The 24,722-nt window shown below is 35.7% G+C and overlaps 2 protein-coding genes across 6 annotated transcripts in view; both read right to left on the reverse strand.

Annotated features, from left to right (window-relative positions):
- Positions 1 to 24,722, reverse strand: part of LOC127843981 (anoctamin-10-like) — an 85,538-nt gene that overhangs the window by 17,628 nt on the left and 43,188 nt on the right. For all 5 annotated transcript variants that reach the window (XM_052373923.1, XM_052373924.1, XM_052373922.1 and 2 more), the window contains 5 exons: positions 11,818 to 11,934; positions 9,455 to 9,587; positions 6,772 to 7,069; positions 4,609 to 4,750; positions 4,322 to 4,377 (listed from right to left, as the gene is read on the reverse strand). In XM_052373923.1, the coding sequence (XP_052229883.1) occupies positions 4,322 to 4,377; positions 4,609 to 4,750; positions 6,772 to 7,069; positions 9,455 to 9,587; positions 11,818 to 11,934 (746 nt within the window). The remainder of the gene's footprint in view (positions 1 to 4,321; positions 4,378 to 4,608; positions 4,751 to 6,771; positions 7,070 to 9,454; positions 9,588 to 11,817; positions 11,935 to 24,722) is intronic.
- LOC127844003 (uncharacterized) lies at positions 14,212 to 23,783 on the reverse strand. Its single transcript, XM_052373969.1, has 2 exons — positions 23,104 to 23,783; positions 14,212 to 20,553 (listed from the first exon to the last, which is right to left on the reverse strand). The coding sequence occupies exon 2, from the start codon at positions 16,758 to 16,760 to the stop codon at positions 15,816 to 15,818; it is 945 nt and encodes a 314-aa protein (XP_052229929.1). The 5' UTR covers positions 16,761 to 20,553; positions 23,104 to 23,783; the 3' UTR covers positions 14,212 to 15,815.

A 24,722-nucleotide genomic window follows, 5' to 3' on the forward strand; every position in this document is an offset into this window, starting at 1 on the left:
ACCTGGTGACCTATATTTTGAGTTGACCCAACTTACCAAACATCAAACTTTGCTTACAAAAATAAATATTTTGACAAAGATTCATAAAATCTGAAACAAAATTGTGACCTCTAGACTGTTTACAAGGATTATGTATAATATAATGACAATTTGGACAATCTAAGGGCAATAATTATGGCATTAATTATGTGATTTTGCTCATTAACAAATCTGACTGAGATCTTTCAGCAACCTTCATAAAGAATGCTTGAGAAGTGTGAATGCTAGAGTGTTTACAAACCAAATGTGGACGAACGGACGGCGGACAAAGACCAATCCTAAAACCTCAGCTGAGCAATCAGGTGAGCTAAAAAGTGTGTTTAACCGATCTGAGCCATTTTCCAACTTGTCCGAGAAATCAATAAAACCAATGTATTGACTAAGTTTCACGATCATTAGGCAAAAAATGAGACTTCTATAGTGTTCGATCACAAGGTTTCTCTCTAGTCACATAAAGAAAACTGCCCCCCCCCCCCTGCGGCCATGTTTTTTGACTGATCGGGACCATTTGCGAACTCATCTGAGATATATATAAAACCAATAATTTCACCAAGTTTCATAATGATTTGGCAAAAATGTGACTTCTAGTGTGTTCACAAGCTTTTTTTACTATATAAATATAAGAAAACTGCCCCCCCCCCCCCTCCCCGGCAGCCATGTTATTCAACTGACCTGAACCATTTTTTAACTCAACTCTCGTATCAAGGACAAAAAATGTTCTGACCAAATTTCATGAAAATTTGGCCAAAAATGTGACTTCTAGAGTGTTCACATGTTTTCACTGTATACATATAAAGAACAAGATGTGTTTGTGAAACACAATGTCCCCCTATATGACGTTTGACTTTGAAGGATGACCTTGACCCTTCACCACTCAAAATGTGCAGCTCCATGAGATACACATGCATTTCAAATATAAAATTGCTAGCTTCAATATTGCAGAAGTGACATTACATGAGCAATTTTGACCCATATATTTGACCTTGAAGGATGAAATTGACCTTGACCTTTCACCACTCAAAATGTGCAGCTCCATTAGATACACATGCATGCAAAATATCAAGTTGCTATCTTCAATATTGCAAAAGTATTCATAAAATAAGCGATTTGGGCCACATATATTTGACCTCTGACCTTGAAGGATGACCTTGACCTTTCACCACTCAAAATGTGCAGCTCCATGAGATACACATGCATGCCAAATATCAAGTTGCTATCTTCAATATTGCAAAAGTATTCATAAAATATGTGATTTGGGCCACATATATTTGACCTCTGACCTTGATGGATGACCTTGACCTTTCACCACTAAAAATGTGCAGCTCCATGAGATACACATGCATGCCAAATATCAAGTTGCTATATTCAATATTGCAAAAGTATTCATAAAATGAGCGATTTTGGCCACATATATTTGACCTCTGACCTTGAAGGATGACCCTGACCTTTCACCACTCAAAATGTGCAGCTCCATGAGATACACATGCATGCCAAATATTAAGTTGCTATATTCAATATAGCAAAAGTTATTGCAAAATGTTAAAGTTGGCGCAAACAGACCAACCAACCAACCAACAGACCAACCAACCAACAGACAGGGCAAAAACAATATGTCCCCCACTAATACCCACTACTATAGTGGGGGACATAAAAATGCCCAGCCCACTGGCGGCAATGTTTTTCACCAATCTGGACCATTTTCGAACTCGTCCAAAATATCAATAAAACCAATGTTTTGTCCAACTTTCATGATGATTGGGCAAAAATTGTGACTTCTAGTTTGTTTACAAGGTTTCTCTATAGCCAAATAAGGAAAACTGCCCTACCCACTGGTGGCCATGTTTTTCAACGGACCAGAACCACTTTTGAACTCAACCAACATATCATTAAGACAAACATTTCTACAAAGTTACATGAAGATTGGGCATGAAATGTGACCTCTACAGTGTTTACAAGGTTTTTCTTTTTTTTGACCTAGTGACCTAGTTTTTGACCCAGCATGACCCAGTTTCCAACTCCATCGACATATCATTGGGACAAATCTTCTGACCAAGTTTCATGAAGATCGGACAAAAAATGTTGCCTCTAGAGTGTTTACAAGGTATCTCTATAGCCAAATAAGGAAAACTGCCCTGCCCACTGGCGACCATGTTTTTCAACAGACCAGAACCACTTTTGCACTCAACCAACATATCATTAAGACAAACATTTTGACAAAGTTTCATGAAGATTGGGCATGAAATGCGACTTCTTCAGCGTTTACAAGGTTTTTCTTTTTTTGACCCAGTTTTGAACTCGACCGAGATATCATTGGGACAAAGCTTCTGACCAAGTTTCATGAAGATCAGAAAAGAAATGTGCCCTCTAGAGTGTTTATGAACAAATGTTAACGTACGGACGGACGGACGACGGACAAAGACCGGTCACAAAAGCTCACCTGAGCAATCAGGTGAGCTAAAAAAATAAGATCGAACCTGGAATAACAATTAACACATAAATAATACACACAACTACACTGTATTATTATGAAAACATTAATAGTCAAAGGGGAGTTACTACTGTAAACTTAAATGCAATATTTAGAAGAGTTGTCTCGCATGTTACATGACCTTAATTCATGATTGTTTACAAGCCTTTTTACTATATAAATATAAGGAAAACTGCCCTGTCCCCATGGCAACCATGTTTTTCAATAGACCGGAACCATTTTCAAATTAACTCACCTATCTAGGAAACAAAAGTTCTGACAAAATTTCATGAAGATTGGACCAAAAATGTGACTTCTAGAGTGCTCACATGTTTTCACTATATACATATAGAGAAAAATGCCCCGCCCACTGGCGGCCATGTTTTTTCACCGATCTGGACCATTTTCAAACTGGTCCGAGAAATCAATAAAACAAATGTTTTGACCAACTTTCATGATGATTGGGCAAAAAGTGTGACTTCTAGAGTGTTTACAAGGTTTCTCTATAGCCAAATAAGGAAAACTGCCCCGCCCACTGGCGGCCATGTTTTTCAACGGACCGGAACCGCTTTTGAACCCAACCAACATATCATTAAGACAAACATTTTGACAAAGTTACATGAAAATTGGGCATGAAATGTGACTTCTACAGTGTTTACAAGTTTGTTCTTTTTTTTTTACCTAGTAACCTAGTTTTTGACCTGGCAAGACCCAGTTTCGAACTCGACTGAGATTTCATTGGGACGAAGCTTCTGACCAAGTTTCATGAAGATCGGACAATAAATGTGGCCTCTAGAGTGTTTACGAACAAATGTGGACAGACGGACGGACAGACGACGGACAAAGACCGGTCACAAAAGAAAAGCTCACCTGAGCAATCAGGTGAGCTAAAAAGCGTACAACACATCTAAACTTCATCATAACATATTTGTTGGGGCTCACATAGGTAAAAAATATTCTTCGAGTCAACTCTGCGAGTCAAAATTTAAATACCCAAGAATATTCGGGTTGGGTCAGCGATTTCATTAATTTATTAAATTTTCATAATATGTTTGAGCACATTAAATATTCATCTGATTGTCAAGTTTAAGTATATAGAACGTTATTATTTGAACTTGATTAATTTATTTAATTAAGAATGGAATACTAAACTGCATATACATAATTATTAAGTATACACAACATTGTAGAGCGCAATCAGCAAACGTATATAAAATGTACAGCATGTCATGATTGTACTAAGATTCACATTATTAACATGAACAAGCGAGAAGGTAGGGACAAAAATTACTTGTCAATCATAAGAAAAGATTTTCTTACTTTGAGGGGACAAACCACAATAACGTATACAGTAAGTTCTAATGGTCGCTATTTTTGGATTTGAATTGCATATAATAAGTCTACGTTAATAAAGAAGTATTTCACTTCACTAACTTACAAAAATTATTGCATCTGTGATGTTTCAGCTATGTTCAAGGTAAAGTAACAGAGAATGTTCAGATCACTGCTATTAAGTGTCCTGCACATCTACATGCTGACGACACATAAGAAATTGCAATTTAATTGCTGGCAAAATATTTAACAAGTTACATGTAGCTGCACAAACTGTATACATTTTATGATGACAAACCAACCCACCTTACCAGAAAATACAACCAAGTGATAAAATAAGCCAAGATACTGCTGTCTCTGGGGGTTTAACAATCTTTCAAAATTATGCTTTTTAAGAAAAGTTTTGCAATTGGTCCTCAAATATAATGCAAAAACAGAGACAGAGAAAATATGACTAACAGTAAATAGTTAAGTAAATGTTACCAGTATCAATTTCAGGATCATGTGATTGTCATAGCTGGTCTGGAGACGGTGATTCTCTGTAAGCAAACAAAAAACATACGTTTGGTTATTATAGTTGTGAGACATGTGCAGCTCCCATACCCAGATGTCTGTAAGACATACCAGCAATCTCAGAAAGTTAGGTTTCCTAATATGTAATGTATTATAACCAAATATGTTATGTACATAAATGCACACCCACAAACTTCCATACAATCTAAAAATAACAGCAAATGACAGTTAATAAGGAAGCTCCAATGTGTACACACCAAATTCATTGAGTATGGTGGCCACCTTCCTGTAGATTGCATTGAGGATTGCTATGACAACTGCGTACACCACCGTGGGCATAAATGTGTCAATCTTGTTGAGCCAGCTCTTATCCTCCAAGTACCATCGGTCAACAATCGCCTGCAATACATTGGTTATTAAATACAGGCCCAACACATAAACACCAGCTTCATTGATCATTATGTGAAAATCCTTCTAAATTTGGATGTTTCATCATATAGTGAACAATTTGAAGAAATTCACATAGAACTTTTTCCCCATATACAATTACTGTATGAATTGTGTGCTTTTTTGTTCAAATTTGGGTCCGGTAGAGGAACCCATTCCCATCGAGAAAAAGTATATATTTTTCCAAAATACGACCTAAAAGTTCCCAAATTGATGGTCTCCAATTTTATTTTATTTTTATTAAGTCTAAACATGTCAAATTATCTCTAAATCTAGCTCTATAAGTTTAACCTTAGAAAATATAATATTGAAATCACTTTGATTATCAATTTTAAAGTATTTGTAAGCATAAAATCAACAACATTAATTTCCCAATTTTTGGCAAAAGAATGCAAAATTTCCCAATCCAAAGGGACCCGGCCCCATTCCCAAACTGGTTAAACAAGAGGGCCTGAAAGGCCCAAAGTCGCTCACCTGAGATTTAAAGGAACTGACCTTTTCTGTGCAGCCCAAGATGTCATAAGAACAAAATGTTCTTACCAACTTTCATGACTTCAGACTATTGAACACCCTGGCAGCCACGTTTTTCTACAGACCAGAACCATTTCCATACACATCCAAGATATCATTTAAACAAATATTCTGACAAAGTTTTATTAAGATTCACGAAGACATATAAAGACAAGGGACAAAATTGTAACAAAACCAGGTTTTCATTGTGAAAAAAAAATCTGATAAAGGGAGAAAACTCAAACTGAACTTTTGAAATGAACAAACAAAATTAACCCCCTTTGTAAGTTTGTTTTTAAAAGAAATCTATTTTTAGTCGTGGCGACCTTGACATTGGAGATATTGACGTGATTCTTTCGTACGACACACCGTCCCATGATGGTGAACAAATGTGCCAAATGATTTTAAAATCTCACAATGAATGACATAGTTATGGCCAGGACAAGCTCATTAATGGCCATTTTTGACCTTTGAACTCAAAGTGTGACCTTGACCTTGGAGATATCGACGTAATTATTTTGCGCGACACACCGTCCAATGATGGTGAACAAATGTGCCAAATGATTTTAAAATCTGACAATGAACGACATAGTTATGGCCTGGACAAGCTTGTTCCGCCCGCCCGCCAGCCAGCCAGCCAGCCCGCCCACATTCGCCAATCTAATAACCAGTTTTTTCCTTCGGAAAACCTGGTTAAAAAATGCCCAGCCCCCTGGTGGCCATATTTTTCAAGCAACTGGAACCATTTTCGAACTTGCCCAAGATATCATTGGGGCAAATCTTCTGACAATGTCTCATGATGACCGGACCGGACATAATTATGGCTTATAGAGTGTTAAAAAGGTTTTCCTATAGCTATGTAAGGAAAAATTACACGCCCCCTTGGTGGCCATGTTTTTCCACCAACCAGAACCATTTTCAAACTCATCCAAGATTTCATTGGGACAAATCGTCTGACCAAGTTTCATGAAGATCAGAAATTAAATGTGGCCTCTAGAGTATTAACAAGGTTTTACTATAGCCATGTAAGGAAAAATGCCCCAGCCCCCGGCAGCCATGATTTTCAACCAACCGGCATCATTTTTTAACTCATCCAAGATATTGTTGGGATGAATCTTCTGACCAAGTTTCATGAAGGTCGGACAATAAATGTGGCCTCTAGAGTGTTAACAAGATTTTACTGTAGCCATATAAAGCCATACAGGGAAAAATGCCCCGCCCCTTGGCAGCCATGTTTTTCAAGCAAACGTAACCATTTTCGAACTCATCCAAGATATCATTGAGACCAATCTTCTGACCAAATTTCATTAAGATTGGACACTAAATGTGGCCTCTAGAGTGTTAACAAGGCAAATGTTGACGCTGCACGAGGGACAAAAGGCGATCACAAAAGCTCACAATGAACACATTGTGCTCAGGTGAGCTAAAACACACTGTATATTTTTTAACAGTAAATTAGTCACCTGTAGCCAGAAGTATCCCAACATTGCATAGAAGGCACAGGTAAGGCACAGAAATAGAACCGGCACTGTCACCCCATAAAACCGCAGCAGCTGTTGCGATTTCGGAAAAACTGGCTCGGGTTTCTGGGTTACAGGATTTCTACCCATGTGACCATGGAAATTTGCTCTGGGTTCCTCAAACTTAGAAGAAACAAAGTCTGTACATCCCCACTTAAATGCCAGTTCAGCGCAGTAGCGTTTCCATGCTTCAAGAAACACTGTCGCCCAAATTAAATTAAAGACTGCAAAGATGGCTTCCCTGAAAGTATAAACATTGTTGTGTTTTATAGATAATTTGGATACATGCATTACTCACATCATGTTGGAAACTACAAATATAAGATTTAAAAACCTGAATTACCCAATGGTTTTAGGCATGTTAGTTATTGCTCCTGAGAGTACCAGATATGAATGTTGTTCAAGGCAAAAAATTATATTAAATATTTTCTCTGGGCATTTGCAAATGAATTGACCAGTCGCCAAAGTATCGATCGCTCCGCCCACATTCTTCGATCAGCCAATCAGATATCGATTTTTCACACACCCCTCAGCAACGCTTATCTGGCCGCCATTTTGTCCGACAAACAAAGCGTATCGTACATATGGAATGGACGTAATTTTTAAGAGTTTACACAGATTTTATATCAAATGCATGATCATTACTGTTCGATCATTATTCAAAATTGTAGGTGCTATACATACTTTATAAAAGGTTATTATTTTTTTATCTTTATTTCTTGAACATATGAACGAGTAATGAGAAAACAAACACAATAAATAGTGTAACCACACCAGTTGTGTGTTCTATAAAACGTGTTATACCGTTTGATGCACAATATTATTAAGCAATTTGGGCAACATAATAATTGCCACACGTGCTTATTAATCTCAGCGTAATTGTCAATGATTAATAAATGACAGTATGTTGCGTGGATCTCAGAATGAATGAACATTAAGGCATTGTTAGGTACTGTACACAAGAAAAGAAATATTTAATTACTTAAATGATTTCCAATTATATATTTATTTTCTGTGGATCATAAACAATGGAAATCATTATAAATTGTTAACTTAAATATTGTTTTAACTAAAGTTAAAACAACAAAAAGGTTATTTCAACGCGGCTTAGCTAGCTTAAAGCGACTTCAAGTGTAAAATGTAAGGCTTATCATACAACAACAACAACAACATTTCTAATACAACATATATTGATACGGGGAGAAATGTGAAAATTGCAATTATCATATAAGGGCCATCTTGCTATAAATAAACAAATGCATAATATGCTAAATGCATTCAATTCAAATGTTCGTGAACAGCACCGTAATACCAAAATTTCATTTTTCGATAGTGAAATGTAGCAGGTTCCCATTAAACATAAATGAAATAAAATGCATATTAGATCTGTTAATGAAACCACGAAATTAGGCCTGTATTATATTATGGTTACAATCAAAATTTAATTTATATCTAAATTAAAAAAATCGGTGTCTTTAAAAATAACACAATAAAACAAAGATCTAAACATTTTTAATAAACAAAAAACCCATCATGATATGGATGTGTCATTTGCATTTAATAAAAATATTTTCAAAATTATATATGAATAGCCACCGGATTCACTGCCAGACGGTTTTAATACAAGTTCAAAATCAATATGAAATAAATGCTCATTTTTACCACTGATTTTTCATCAACTTCCTATAATATGTATAAGAAACGTTTCTGATAGTTAACTCATTTATTTTGATTACGCCATTTCTCTCTAACGCATTTATGATTGTATTAAAGTTGTACAAAGCAGTAAAGTTTAGTGTGCGGCTTTAATAAAAAGAGCATGATACATCGTTACAAGTATAGTATTTCACTCACGTAATGCGCTATAATTGCGATCTGCTTGTCAGAGTTTTCTAATCACTAGACCACGTGACTATGTGGGCGGAGCGATCGATAATTTGGCGACTGGTCAATTATGTTATGTGGCCTCTAGTATTTAAAAGTTATTTGTAATATTTAACACGGTGACCTAGTTTTCTGACGCACTTGACATAGATTCAAATTCAGCCTAGACAATAAAGATAAACATTCTGAACAAGTTTAATAAGGATCAGGTTTTAAATGTTGGTTCTATAGTAGTAACAAGGTTTCTCCAAGATTTGAGTTTGAGTTTTCAAGTATTAGACACGTGTTACCCAGATTCCATTTTGCATAATGTCTTTTTTTCATCAAGATAAAAAAAAATGTGGCCTCTAGAGTAGTAAAGAGGTCAAGTTGACGACGTACACTAACAAAAACTATGTAAGATGTCAGTCACATAGTGATCACAATAGCTCACCTTGAGCACTTGGTACTCAGGTAAACTCAAAAGAAAATTTGTGCACAAGAAATGTGAATGGATTAAATTAATTGTCATTAAACTTTCTCAGAAAAGGTGTTCTACAATTGCCTCTGACAAGTTGGAAACTGGGTAATTTGATGTCCAAATAACAAGCAACAAGGGCATTTCATAGAAATAGACAGTAAACAAATGTGTCTTAAATATGAAACACAGGCTTACAACCCTTTGATGTACATTCATTACTGCCTTTGTATATGTTTTGTGAATTTGAGTCATCAAGACTAGTGTGGATGGTGTTTAGCTCACCTGTAGAGGTTCTGCCAGGATGTGATCCAATACAGGAAACCAATCAATGCAGGGGGAATCAACGAGATTGTGTAGAAACCCAGAAAGGCAAAGTAGATACCAAGCTTCTCACCAAAATAATATTTAATTTTCTCTGAAATTACATTCAGTTTAATCTATTCAGCAGCCCTGATAAGTACTGATAACAACTTATAATCATCTAGACTAAACATCATCAACTAAATCACAACCTATCAACAAAAGCTGTCCATTTTGTGCCGCTTTTAAGCATAATGCTCATATATTTTTAATAACTAGTGTGCCTCCAATGAAGAGTTCTGTGGTCACAAAACCATGACTGGAACTCTGTTATACCGCGGTCTGTTATATCACAATGTCTTATATATCGCAGTAATAGTAAACATCACAGATTAATATTAATATAACTCAACAATATTTGGGCTTTAGATACAGTGAAAATTACATGTTTTTAATTCAGAGGAAAAGTTTACTCAGTTTTAAGCAACATGAATTCTTTATCCAAAATCAAAGAATGTGTTGTCTGCCATGCACCAAGTTATTATTCAGAATTCAAAGCCCATGCTTTCCACAAGGAAGAATGATGTGACATTCTACATGAGGTCTTAATAATGCATGCTTTTAATAAGTACAAATAATTTATGGGAAATACATGAGGAGTGTTTATTTGTTGCTAGATTTTGTCATCTTTGGTGAACAATAAAAATTGGCAATGCTTTTTGGATGATTTTAGTTTACGCATTTTAAAATACTTATATAGAATAATGTCTTTATGTTAAACACATTTTTAATGCAGTGATATAACACATAATGCAATAACGTAGGTAAATAGCATGTTAAGAAATTGCCAAACTATGCTAATCCATTAATATACATACATAAATAACCTGACAAGTTATATTGTGCACCAAATATATTGAGATCCTAATCTTTGGACCCCGCAAACCTTTATATAACAGAGTTGCAGTGTAGTTCACTACTTCCATGCTTACAAAGTGTGCATACTGTAAACAGCCAGTTTAGCATACAGTACAACTTTTACAAACTCCAGATACATGGATATACTCACTGATTGGTTGACTGCTTAATGGCTTCTTGGATATACTCACAGATTGGTTGACTGCTTAATGGTCTCTTGGATATACTCACAGATTGGTTGACTGCTGAATGGCCTCTTGGATATGCTCACTGATTGGTTGACTGCTGAATGGCCTCTTGGATATACTCACTGATTGGTTGACTGCTGAATGGCCTCTTAGATATACTCACTGATTGGTTGACTGCTGAATGGCCTCTTGGATATACTCACTGATTGGTTGACTGCTGAATGGCCTCTTGGAGATATTCACTGATTGGTTGACTGCTGAATGGTCTCTTGGAGATACTCACCAATTGGTTGACTGCTGAATGGCCTCTCAGATATACTCACCAATTGGTAACTGCTGAATGGCCTCTTGGATATACTCACTAATTGGTTGACTTCTGAATGGCCTCTTGGAAATACTCACTGATTGGTTGACTGCTTAATGGCCTCTTGGATATACTCACTGATTGGTTGACTGCTAAATGGCCTCTTGGATATACTCACTGATTGGTTGACTGCTGAATGGCCTCTTTGATATACTCACTGATTGGTTGACTGCTGAATGACCTCTTGGATATACTCACTGATTGGTTGACTGCTGAGTGGTCTCTTGGATATACTCACCAATTGGTTGACTGCTGAATAGCATCTGGGATATACTCACCAATTGGTTGACTGCTGAATGGCCTCTTGGATATACTCACTCATTGGTTGGCTGCTGAAAGGCCTCTTGGATATACTCACCAATTGGTTGGCTGCTGAATGGCCTCTTGGATATACTCATGGATTGGTTGACTGCTGAATGGCCTCTTGAATATACTCACCAATTTTTTAAATGCTGAATGGCCTCTTGGATATACTCACTGATTAGTTGACTGCTGAATGGCGGCTTGGATATACTCACCATGGTTGACTGCTGAATGGCCTCTTGGATATACTCATATCAGTTGAATGCCGAATGGCCTCTTGGAAATACTCAGCGATTGGTTGGCTGCTGAATGGCCTCTTGGATATACTCACAGATCAGTTGAATGCTTAATGGCCTCTTGGATATACTCACAGATTGGTTGACTGCTGAAATGGCCTCTTGGATATACTTATCAATTGATTTACTGCTGAATGGCCTCTTGGATATACTCACTGATTGGTTGACTGCTGAATGGCCTCTTGGATATACTCACCAAATGGTTAACTGCTGAATGGCCTCTTGGATATACTCACCAAATGGTTGACTGCTGAATGGCCTTTTGGATATACTCACCAATTGGTTGACTGCTTAATGGCCTCTTATACCACTCTGCCCCCAGTTTCTTCAAGAAATCCTGGTCATGGATTGGAAACAGTGTCTTGACAATGTCTGAACTCAACATCTTCTTCACTGAATATCAACAGAAAATTATCAATAAACTCTCCATCTCAAGAAACAGTAACATCAAATTAAAAGTAAAATGTAGTTAATGTAACAAGATGGTGGGATGCACATAACAGCAGTATCACTTTGTATCATCACAACACTGATCATATGATTTAAGCATAATAAAGCATATGCGTAACAGCAGAATATAGCATACTGGTAGAATGTTGTTGAGAAGAGGAAAGAAGCAACAACAAAATCTGCAACTTTAAACCCATATTTAGTATTTAATATACTTGTACTTTGATTTTATTTCCAGTGCTATGCAATCCACAGCTAAGTCTGCATGAAAGTTACCAGTGCTATGCAATCCACAGCTAAGTCTGCATGAAAGTTACGTGTTCCATGCAATCCACAGCTAGGTCTGCTTGAAAGTAACGTGTTCTATGCAATCCACAGCTAGGTCTGCATGAAAGTTACCAGTGCTATGCAATCCACAGCTAGGTCTGCATAAAAGTTACCAGTGCTATGCAATCCACAGCTAGGTCTGCATGAAAGTTAGTGCTATGCAATCCACAGCTCGGTCTGCATGGAAGTTACCAGTGCAATGCAATCCACAGCTAGGTCTGCATAAAAGTTACCTGAGCTATTCAATTCACAGCTAGGTCTGCATGGAAGTTACCTGAGCTATGCAATGCAGAGCAAGGTCTGCATGAAAGTTACCTATGCTATGCAATCCACAGCTAGGTCTGCATGAAAGTTACCTGAGCTATTCAATCCACAGCTAGGTCTGCATGGAAGTTACCTGAGCTATGCAATGCACAGCTAGGTCTGCATGAAAGTTACCTGTGCTATGCAATCCACAGCTAGGTATGCATGAAAGTTAGTGCTATGCAATCCACAGCTAGGTCTGCATGGAAGTTAACTGTGCTATGCAATCCACAGCTAGGTCTGCATAAAAGTTACCTGAGCTATTCAATCCACAGCTAGGTCTGCATGAAAGTTACCAGTGCAATGCAATCCACAGCTAGGTCTGCATAAAAGTTACCTGAGCTATTCAATCCACCGCTAGGTCTGCATGAAAGTTACCAGTGCAATGCAATCCACAGCTAGGTCTGCATAAAAGTTACCTGAGCTATTCAATCCACAGCTAGGTCTGCATGAAAATTACCAGTGCAATGCAATCCACAGCTAGGTCTGCATGATTTTTTTTTTTTCAACACATTTTATTTCGTAATTATTGCATCTACATACAATATGAATAGTAACAATATTGTTTTGCAATCAGACATAAGAAAAAGGCATCAAAAATACATGTAATGCATCAAACACATATCATAAGTTATTCGTACTAGTATTCATCGATGACTAAGCGTAAAGGTTAGTAAAGTATCTACTTAACATTACAATTACATGTAGTAGTTTAGTGTTGAAAATATAATAGTAACAATATTGTTTTGCAATCAGACATAAGAAAATGGCACCAAAAAAAAAAGCAATGCATCAAACACATTTCATATGTTATTCGTAATAGTATTCATCGATGACAAAGCGTAAAGATTAGTAAAGTATCTAGTAAATTTAAAAGATTACAATTACGTGTAGTAGTTTCGTGTTGAAAATACATATACAAAATATGTAAAGAATGGAAAAAACATCAAGTAAGTGTAGACTGATTAGAATGTGTACATTAAACTAACAGATGAAAAGTGCATAAGGACATATTAATATGTGTATATCGCTATATTTTATAACGTAGACATTTAATTTGATGTGGGTAACGGTACGCTTTAGTTAGTATTTGTATAAAGTACTAAAACTACAACAGTCATCAAATTTTAATTCAACATTGGAGACTAAAAACTACAACAATCATCAAATTTCAATTCAAAGTTCGTGAGACAATATCATTAAATAATTCCCATTCACTGTCGAAGGATTCTAAATTATTTTTTTAAATTGATATTTTTTTCAAGTTATCGTATTCATACTTAATGTATTTCTTTGCTCCTATTATGCTTGGAATATATTTATTCATTTTACACGTGTACAGGTATAGCTTAACAAACAAAATAACATTATTTATGGCTGTAGCAGACTTAATTGAATATCCAAGTAGTACGATTGTCATGTTAATAAAAGGAAAAGATTGTTTTGGTAATATTTCATCAATAATTGCCTTAGATATGTGACACCCCCAGAATAAATGTTCTAAATTGTCCTCACTTTATTTGCAAAATGAACATAATGGATCATCAGTAACTTTCATTTTACTCAAAAGACTATTTTTTTCGGCGTAAGCTGTATTAAGCCAGCTTTTCACCTTAGCCTGACCTTTGTAAGTGTCCAATAAAATTCCAATAAAATTTCCCGCGGCTAGGTACGAATGAATACACTTCATTTATTCCATTGGCTGATTTGAGTATACCACCAGAACATTGGAAACATATCCGCGTCTTTGTAACACTGTTTTACTGTATGAAACAATTTTATCTCGAATGAAAAGGCTTAATAGATAGAACAGTTTTACACTCAATTCTCGACATCAATACAGTTTGTGCGTACACCTTTTATTTTCAGAGTATTACCAGCGCAAGAGCGTTTATACTTAAAAGGCTATGTTCTCATATTTAGTACTTACTTCCTTATTCCTGTCAACATGTTAACATGTAAAAGTATAAAGAGCAATGGAAGCGAGGCCTCACTTTAAAGCATTGCATTTCAACCCGCGAGGTATATCGGGTCAATTCGCGGACATTCAGAGTTTATATACAGGTCATCACCGGAGTTGGCGGCCAGTAAAATAATCGTTATATAATAAAGACGCTATCCGTGAACTAGGTGACCTGGAATTTTCTTTAGACCAGAAATATGTTAAATGAAGATATTCAGCAATATAATCATGGTATGTAAATAATAGATTCTTAATGTGTTTTCAACAATACAATGATAAATATTATTGTTGATAAATTTAACAATAATTATTCGTCCATATTGCTTAATGTACTAAAGTGATATTATGAGCATGTAACAGTTTATAGGTGTCTATCGCAACCGTTGATTATTTTTGATGTTTCTACTTCATATACACTTATATTAATTAATGCAGCATCATCATACTAAAACAATATACCAGAAAGAGAAAAATAATGCATTTGAATATCAACCGTACTTTCGTTTGACAACTGATCATGCGTTTACGAGTTGAACCTAAATTTAGTTTTAGTGCAGATTTGTTCATACGACACAAAGACACGAAATTGTTTTACGGATCATTTCAGCTTACAGGACTGGGTGGGTCACGTAAGAATATCGAATATAAAATATATTTTTATAAACAACTGGTAGCAAGGTGAGTTGCAGATAATTAATCAGTAACCACATTTTAACTAACTATTTTGACCTGTTAATTCTTTTCAGCTCAATTCAACAGTGCAAAATGCCCATAATATCACTTTAAGCATTAGCACGATGATAATTGATACTGTTAATAATCGAATCAAATAGCAATGCCCGAAAAACCACTAAAACAGGTTTGTTCGAAGAACACGCCTATAAATACGGATACTTCTCGTGTGGCCGGTTGACTCATATGTTTAAATTTCACTTCCATTCTTCTTTTGGTTTTCTGTTTTGTATCTATAGGTTTATGACCAGCAATATGTTATAACGTAAAATAAGCTGTGAAAACTCCCCGTAACATCCCGTACTGCGTGTGATGCAGCTAAGAACTGCACAGAAAAAGACATTCGCTATCCTTGATCTCATTCATTAAACTATTTACGCCGTATATCTTTTTAAAAGATATTTCTTGTTCCAAGTATCCTGTGAATTAGCCTATATTGGAACCACTGAACCATTACATCATTGGTTATTAAAAAGGGTAGTTCAAATAAGCAGTTCCATTAATTTTCATTAATTATGGTATTAAGTTTTGTACACCATTTTTGTTTAACAGTTGGTTGTTCATTATTTTTATTTAGAATGGTGTATAGTCGTTTTGCACCTGATTCTTGTTTCAGTACAAGTTGAAATAATGGTGGTAAAAAGGGTTTAATAATTTGTAGGGTAGGACAAGATATACGACATTTTTTCAAAAAAGTATCTATCGCTCTTGTCACCCCTGTATAATGAATGAAATTTATGTTCAAATTGTACATTTTATTAAGGTCATCACAAGAGATAAAGGTTCCATTTTTGAATATATCACCTATACAATGAATTCCAGCTAGGAACCATGACTTAAAGAAAAAACTTTTATTTCCTATCAAAATATTTGGATTGTAAAAAAGTGGATAATACAAAATTTCGTCTGTGTTTACTTCTAATTTACCACAATAAAGTGAGAAGCTGTTTAAAACATCTACCCCAAAAGGGTTAGAAATTCTGTTAGCTATATTTAAAGCATAATGATAACTGCAATTTAAGAGTTTATATGTATCAAAATAAAGTTTTGTGATTTCTATCCAATTTCCCCTAAAGGATAGAATTTTTTGTAACCATGTTAGTTTCAATGCTGGAATAAATGCATCCAGATTGATCATTTTTAAACCTCCTTCACTATAATCTTTTACTATTGTTGGGAACTTTATTTTACAATGCCCATCCCAAATAAAACTCAGAATAGAAGACTTTATAGAGTTAAGAATGGTATCTGGTGGGTTAGGCAATGATATGAACAAGTGATTGAATAAGGACACAATAAGTGTTTTCACAATTACAATCTTTCCAATTGGTGTTAAAAATCTTCTTTTCCAGTTTTTCAGAATATTTTCCATTTTGACAATTTTTTCATCATAGTTTAATTTAATCATTTTTGAAAGGTCAACATGGAAATGTATTCCCAGCATTTTAAAGCTGTGTTGAATCCAATTTAGTTTCCATTTAGTTTTTAATGGTATGAAAACTATATTCGTGCTTGCCAATCCATACAAGGTTTGTTTTATCAAAGTTTACATTTAGACCTGATATAAATGCAAAATCCTGAATAACAGTGAGAGTTTCATTTAAGGATTGTTCAGTACCGTCTAATAAAATTGTAGTATTGTCTGCAAACTGGGACAATTTGTGTTCAGTTCCATTAATGGTTAAACCTTTTATATTCTTGTTATCTCTAAATGCAAGCGACACAATTTCAGCGCAGAGGATGAAAATATAACATGAGAGGGGGTATCGCTGTCTGCAGCCTCTTTCAATAGGAAAAAAATCGGATAAGTAACCACATTGAGAAACAGCTGATTTAGAATCTTTATATAAAATCTGAAACCAACGTTTTATGTCTGAACCGAAATTAATAAAGGAGAGTGTATTTGCACAAAGGACCATGACAATTAATCGAAGGCCTTATCAAAGTCAATTAGGAGAAGCAATCCAGGGATCTCATTTTCCTCAGTATAATGCATAATATCATAAATTAACCTGGTATTTTTTCCAATGTATCTCCCTTTAATGAAACCAGTCTGGTCGTTGTGAATTAACGAATAATTTCAGTCTGTTAGCTATTACCCCAGAGGCAATTGTATAAATAATATTTAAAAGAGTAATTGGGCGCCAATTTTGTATAAAAAGTTTAGATTTATCACCCTTTGGAATACAGGTGATGATAATAAGATGCTATGGTACTTAGGATACATGTTTGATCTGTAATTTCACTACCATCTTCATTTTTCAATTTGTATATTGTTTTGGATATTGCGTTATTTTTTTTCTTGACTGCAGAAATATTTAGATGGCTTTTCACCCTGCAAGGTCCACTGAAATTTTGATCTTATCATGCTCCCTTTTAAATTTGTGCTCTTAATATTATTTATTTCAGATTCTAAATTTTCTAATTGCTCTTTAGTCTCATCTGAAAAGTTTTCTTCTAACTCTTTAATTCGTGTTAATAGTTTACTTTCTGTAAGTTTTGATTGCTTTTTTACGTAAGACCCATATGAAATTGATTTGCCCCTTAATTCCATGAGCAGAGTTTCTAAAAGAAGTTGATCACTTATTGTAAACTGTAAATCACTGTCAGGAATGTCCTTTATATTTTGATAATTGTAAAAAGGTAAAGCATATTGAATTTTAATTTCATCAATTTTTTTGTTGATTTCCTGTACATACAGCAGAGAGTTATTATGTTTCCAAAGACCAGGTTTATGACAAAAATTACTTAAAGTTAAATTTAAAGTAATTATTGAGTGGTCAGATTGGAGACTCGGCACAACGTCCGTTGATTTCAGGTGCTGCAAGAAATCTGAAGTGGTTAAAAATAGATCAAGCCTAGCCTGTTGTATTGGGTTTGTTCTACGCCACGTAAATCTTTTTTTTATTGATTTTGTTGTCGAAAGGGATCTACGAGATTATAGCATGTAATTGATTCTAACACTATATTTTGAGCTTTAGGGTTATTAATCTTTTTATAATTAAAGTAATCTAATTCAGGATCTATAAATTAAAATCTCCACATATAATAAAAGCCTCATTTTCAAGTCTATCAATAACTTCAAAAATATCAGTAAACAAGAGTGCCAAACTGTCACAAGATACGCCCGTTTGAAGGTTTTGGACAACTTGATAACTTTACCATGACCCATATTTGAACTTGACCTACATATCATCTAGACACAACTTCTGACCAAATTTGGTGAAGATCAGATGAAAACTACTCCAATTAGAGAGCGGACACAATGCTAAATGCTTGAAATGCACTAAGTGACCTCGTGATCTAGTTTTTGACCCGGCATGACTCATATTCGAACTTGACCTAGATATTGTCCAGATACAACTTCTGACCAAGTTTGGTGAAGATCGGATAAAAACTACTTCAATTAGAAAGCGGACACCATGCTAAATGCTTGAAATGCACTAAGTGACCCTGTGACCTAGTTTTTGACCCGGCATAACCCATATTTGAACTTGACCTATATATTTTCTAGATAAAACTTTTGACCAAGTTTGGTGAAGATTGGATGAAAACTATTTGAATTAGAGAGCGGACACTGATGTGGACGCCACCCGCCGCCAAGGTGAAACTATAATACGTCCCGCTTTTTTAAAACGGGCGTATAAAAAGGAAGGTGAGTCCATATTTGGTCCATATAAAGTAAGCATTGTAAAGCGATATCCATTTAAAGAAATGTCAAGTGCAATAAAATTACCATGAGGATCAGCAACAGAGTTGAGTATTTTATAGTCTGTGTTATTTGATATAAAAATAGCTGTTCCCCTAGAGTAAGATGAGCCATAGCTTAAAAAGCAATCAGATCCCCATTCTGACTAAATTGTACTGTACATATCAGGGGTGAAATGGGTATCCTGCAGACAATATATATTTGCGTTCAATTCTTTTAAGTAAGTAAAACAATTTAGCCTCTTAAACTTCCCATTTAATCCTCTGCAGTTTAAGGAAACAATATTCAGATCACTAGCCATTTGGTAAGAGAATGTTTACTGAACACAAATCATCCCATGCCTTTAAATTATGATATAAAATAAGCAACGTGGTTCTACTAGAAAAATTTCTACACATACATAAAAAGAGTACACAATACATTCTAACTTCAGTCAGACAAACAAAACAAGAAGGCCATGATGGCCCTGAATCGCTCACCTGACTAACCTTGCCACATCAACTTAAATTCTATCAGCCCATATAAATCCCAAGCCAGATTTCATTAATTAATACATTCTGACAAAATTTCATTAAGACGTGATGAAAACTGTAACCTCTTTCATCTACACAAGGTTTTACTAGCATTGGCCCGGTGACCTAATTTTTGACCCCAGATGACCCATATAGGATCAGGGCTCCCCCTGGCCCAAAAATTTCTATAGCCAACATTTTAGCCAAATGTAATTTTTTGTAGCCAAATTTTAGAAACTGTAGCCAAAGTTTTAGCAAAGCATTAGGAACCACCTGTTGTAGGTCTAGGCTAAAGGGGTAAAAGAAGAAACTACAAAAACAAAGCTTTAATATGTTTATTACTATAATCATCATGTGTGCATAACAAAAATAAACAGTTTACAACAAACCATTTATAGAAGTACATACATCATAACTCAAGCACATGTTCATAAAATAAGCATATGATAAATTTACATTACATGAGCACATGATATCCTGAACATACATTGTAGCAGAAGGCCATAATCAAAATCATGTGTGCATAACAAAACAAGAAGGCCATGATGGCCCTGAATCGCTCACCTGACTCATTAAGATCAGATGAAAACTATGACCTCTATTGTCTACACAATGTTTTTCTATGATTTGACCTAGTGACCTAGTTCCTGACTCTAGATGACCCAAATACAATCCCAATCCAGATTTCACCAAGATAAACATTCTGACCACAGTTCATAAATATTGGATGAAAACTGTGACCTATTGTCAACACAAGGTTTTTCTATTTATTTGACCTAGATTTTTACCCCAGATGACCCAAATACAATCCCACCCAGATTTCATCAAGAATTCTGACCAAATTTCATAAAGGTTGGATGAAAACTGTGATCTCTAATGTCTACACAAGGTTTTTCTATTATTTGACCTAGTGACCTAGTTTTTGACCCCAGATGACCCAAATACAATCCCAACCCAGATTTCATCAAGATAAACATTCTGACCAAATTTCATAAAGATTGGATGAAAACTGTGACCTCTATTGTCTACAGAAGGTTGTTCTATTATTTGACCTAGTGACCTTGTTTTTGACCCCAGATGACCCAAATACAATCCCAAACTGGATTTCATCAAGATAAACATTTTGACCAAATTTCATCAAGATTGGATGCAAACTGTGACCTCTACTGTCTACACAAACAAATTGTTGACGGACGGACGCACGGACACACGCAGGCACGCACAACGGACGCCGGACATCACACGATCACATAAGCTCACCGATGTCACTTCATGACAGGTGACCTAAAAATATGTGTCGGAGATAAACATGAACAGTTGTGGTTAAAATCCCATAGAAACAAGGGCTGTTTGTAAAACATGCATGCCCCCCTATATGGGCTATAAGTTGTAGTAGCAGCCATTGTGTGAATACGTTTTTTGTCACTGTGAATGGTGGTGGTGGTGGTGTAGTAGTAGTAGTAGTAGTAGTAGTAGTAGTAGTAGTAGTAGTAGTAGTAGTAGTTGTAGTAGTAGTAGTAGTAGTAGTAGTAGTAGTAGTAGTAGTAGTAGTAGTAGTAGTAGTAGAAGTAGTAGTAGTAGTAGTAGTAGAAGTAGTAGTAGTAGTAGTAGTAGAAGTAGTAGTAGTAGTAGTAGTAGTAGTAGTAGTAGTAGTAGTAGTAGTGGAAGTAGTAGTAGTAGTAGTAGTAGTAGTGGTAAAAGTAGTAGTAGTAGTGGCAGTAGTAGTAGAAGTAGTAATAGTAGACGTGGTGGTGGTGGTGGTGGTGGTGGTAGTAGTAGTACTAGTAGTAGTAGTACTAGTAGTAGTAGAAGTAGTAGTAGTAGTAGTAGTAGTAGTAGTAGTAGTAGTAGTAGTAGTAGTAGTAGTAGTGGTAGTAGTAGTAGAAGTAGTAGTAGTAGTAGTAGTAGTAGAAGTAGTAGTAGTAGTAGTAGTAGCAGTAGCAGAAGCAGTAGCAGCATTACAAGACCAATACTTAAGAATGATCAAATGGGAAAAGGTAACCTAGCACTGGCAGTAAATATGGGGCTCATTTACAGGTCAGATTTGGAATCTCTGCTGTAAAATGAGATTTTGAATGAATTAAAGGGAGGCAAATCTGTAATAAAAAGAACATGCATAAACCGTAGTTGTTTCCCTTGTTTGAACCATGCTAAATCCTTACAAGTTTGGAAAGAATTGGATGAAAAATTTGGACTTTATTGCATAAACACCATTTTCTCAATTCAAGGGGAGGTAATTCTGTACTTCATGGACCAATAATGCTCATTTTTTGTAGGGTTCCTGTCCTCATTGATATAAAGACACTGTGCAAATTTGGAAAGGATCGGACAAAAAATGTGGAAGATTTTTGAAAGTTTTCACAAAATAGGCAAAAACGAATAAACATGCAAAGTTCAACGAGCTCCTGCGGCCATGTTTTTTGACGAATCAAATTTCTTTGAACAACTTTTTAAGGGGAGCCTTCAAAGGTCATCCCTGTGAAAAATTTTGAAAATCTGATGAGCGGTTTCTGACAAGAAGATTTTTTAAGGTTTTTACCATATATGGTCATGGCGGCCATCTTGGTTATGTGATCAAATTTTTTTTAACAATTCTTTTGTCCCATGACCTAGGGATGCTCCACATGAAATTTAGTTGAAATTGGCTCAATGGTTTAGTAGAAGAAGATGTTTACAAATTGTTTACAGACAGACAGACAGACAGACGGACGGACGGACACCGGACGGTGAGTGATCACAATAGCTCTCCCCGAGCTATCGCTCAGGTGAGCTAAAAAACAACAGTACAACAAAACATTTATAGATATACACACATCATAACTCAAGCACATGTTCATAAAATAAGCACATGATAAATTTACATTACATGAGCACATGTTATCCTGAACATACATTTTAGCAGAATTACGAACTTCTTGAAATTAAAATCCATTATCAACTTCTTTACTTAAGTTCATTGTGTGACTAAGTTGATAATTCGCTAACAGCTTTTACTCAAATTGATTGAAATTGGCAGCAATCTTTAATCTTTAATCAGATGTAATTGTTTATTTAAGCCGATAAGATATATGATTACACCATTGTTTTGTTTTCACACCAGTCATTTTTCTTTGTCTCGATGACCGGTTCTGACCGGTGTTAATGCCGACTGCGTATCAATTTTTCGGGTCAATAACACGGCGATGTATTGAAGCACAGTCTACAGCTGAAAGAGTTTATTATCTGGGACGGCATTTGTCAGGAAAAAAATCGTTCGCCAAACGTTTTCGCCAAACGATTATTTTATTCGCTAAATTTGCTAAATTTTCGCCACTGGCAAATCTGGTGAACGGCAGCGGAAGCCCTGTAACGATTCAAAATCAGTTATTATCAGGATAAACATTCTGACCATACTTCATTAAGATCAGATGAAAACTATGACCTCTATTGTCTACACAAGGTTTTTCTATGATTTGACCTAGTGACCTAGTTTTTGACCCCAGATGACCCAAATACAATCCCAACCCAAATTTTATCAAGATAAACATTCTGACCAAATTTCATAAAGATTGGATGAAAACTGTGACCTCTATTGTCTACACAAGGTTTTTCTATTATTTGACCTAGTGACCTAGTTTTTGACCCCAGATGACCCAAATACAATCCCAACCCAGATTTTATCAAGATAAACATTCTGACCAAATTTCATAAAGATTGGATGAAAACTGTGACCTCTATAGTCTACACAAGATTTTTCTATCATTTGACCTAGTGACCTAGTTTTTGACCCCAGATGACCCAAATACAATCCCAACCCAGATTTCATCAAGATAAACATTCTGACCAAATTTCATAAAGATTGGATGAATACTGTGACCTCTACTGTCTACACACGCACGCACGCACAACGGACGCCGGACATCACACGGTCACATAAGCTCACCATGTCACTTCGTGACAGGTGAGCTAAAAACATACAAACAAACATAAAAGCATACCAACAAAGTAATAAAATTACAAAGAAAATATGTTGTTACAGGGAAATACAATTACAAACAAAATGTTTTGAGACAGGAAAATACAATGATAAAACAAAATGTTTTGAAAAAGAGAACATATATGTATAGTGAACCCTTCAGTTATAATTGTATTAACAGAGTACCATTGAAATTATGATTTAACTTTGATTCTATGGTGAATAATGATTCACAAAGAAAGGTAACGTGCAACTGGAAAAAAAAGAACATCGACTCTTAAAAGACCAACAAAAAAACCAACAAACAAAGTGATTTGAATAAAGCAAGTTGCGGTTATTTATGGGCATAATAGAGCAATGAATAATGCAAAGTGTAATGTACACAACCTTCTATTTTTAACTACCAGTTTACCTATATGTCAGCAGAAACACACTCTTACTCGAGCTCATTCATCGCTACGAGGTCTGAATGTAAGTTACCTGAGCTATGCAATCCACAGCTAGGTCTGCATAAAAGTTACCTGTGCTATGCAATTCACAGCTAGGTCTGCATGAAAGTTATCTGTGCTATGCAATCCACAGCTAAGTCTGTATGAAAGTTACGTGTTCTATGCAATCCACAGCTAGGTCTGCATGAAAATTACCAGTGCTATGCAATCCACAGCTAGGTCTGCATAAAAGTTACCAGTGCTATGCAATCCACAGCTAGGTCTGCATGGAAGTTACCTGAGCTATGCAATCCACAGCTAGTTCTGCATGGAAGTTACCAGTGCTATGCAATTCATGACTAGGTATGCATGAAAGTTACCAGTGCTATGCAATCAACAGCTAGGTCTGCATAAAAGTTACCAGTGCTATGCAATCTACAGCTAGGTCTGCATGAAAGTTACCTGTGCTATGCAATTCACAGCTAGGTCTGCATGAAAGTTATCTGTGCTATGCAATCCACAGCTAGGTCTGCATGAAAGTTATCTGTGCTATGCAATCCACAGCTAAGTCTGTATGAAAGTTATGTGTTCTATGCAATCCACAGCTAGGTCTGCATGAAAGTTACCAGTGCTATGCAATCCACAGCTAGGTCTGCATAAAAGTTACCAGTGCTATGCAATCCACAGCTAGGTCTGCATGGAAGTTACCTGAGCTATGCAATCCACAGCTAGTTCTGCATGGAAGTTACCAGTGCTATGCAATTCATGACTAGGTATGCATGAAAGTTACCAGTGCTATGCA

Source organism: Dreissena polymorpha, chromosome 9, assembly GCF_020536995.1.
Source record: "Dreissena polymorpha isolate Duluth1 chromosome 9, UMN_Dpol_1.0, whole genome shotgun sequence".
Taxonomy (NCBI): domain Eukaryota; kingdom Metazoa; phylum Mollusca; class Bivalvia; order Myida; family Dreissenidae; genus Dreissena; species Dreissena polymorpha.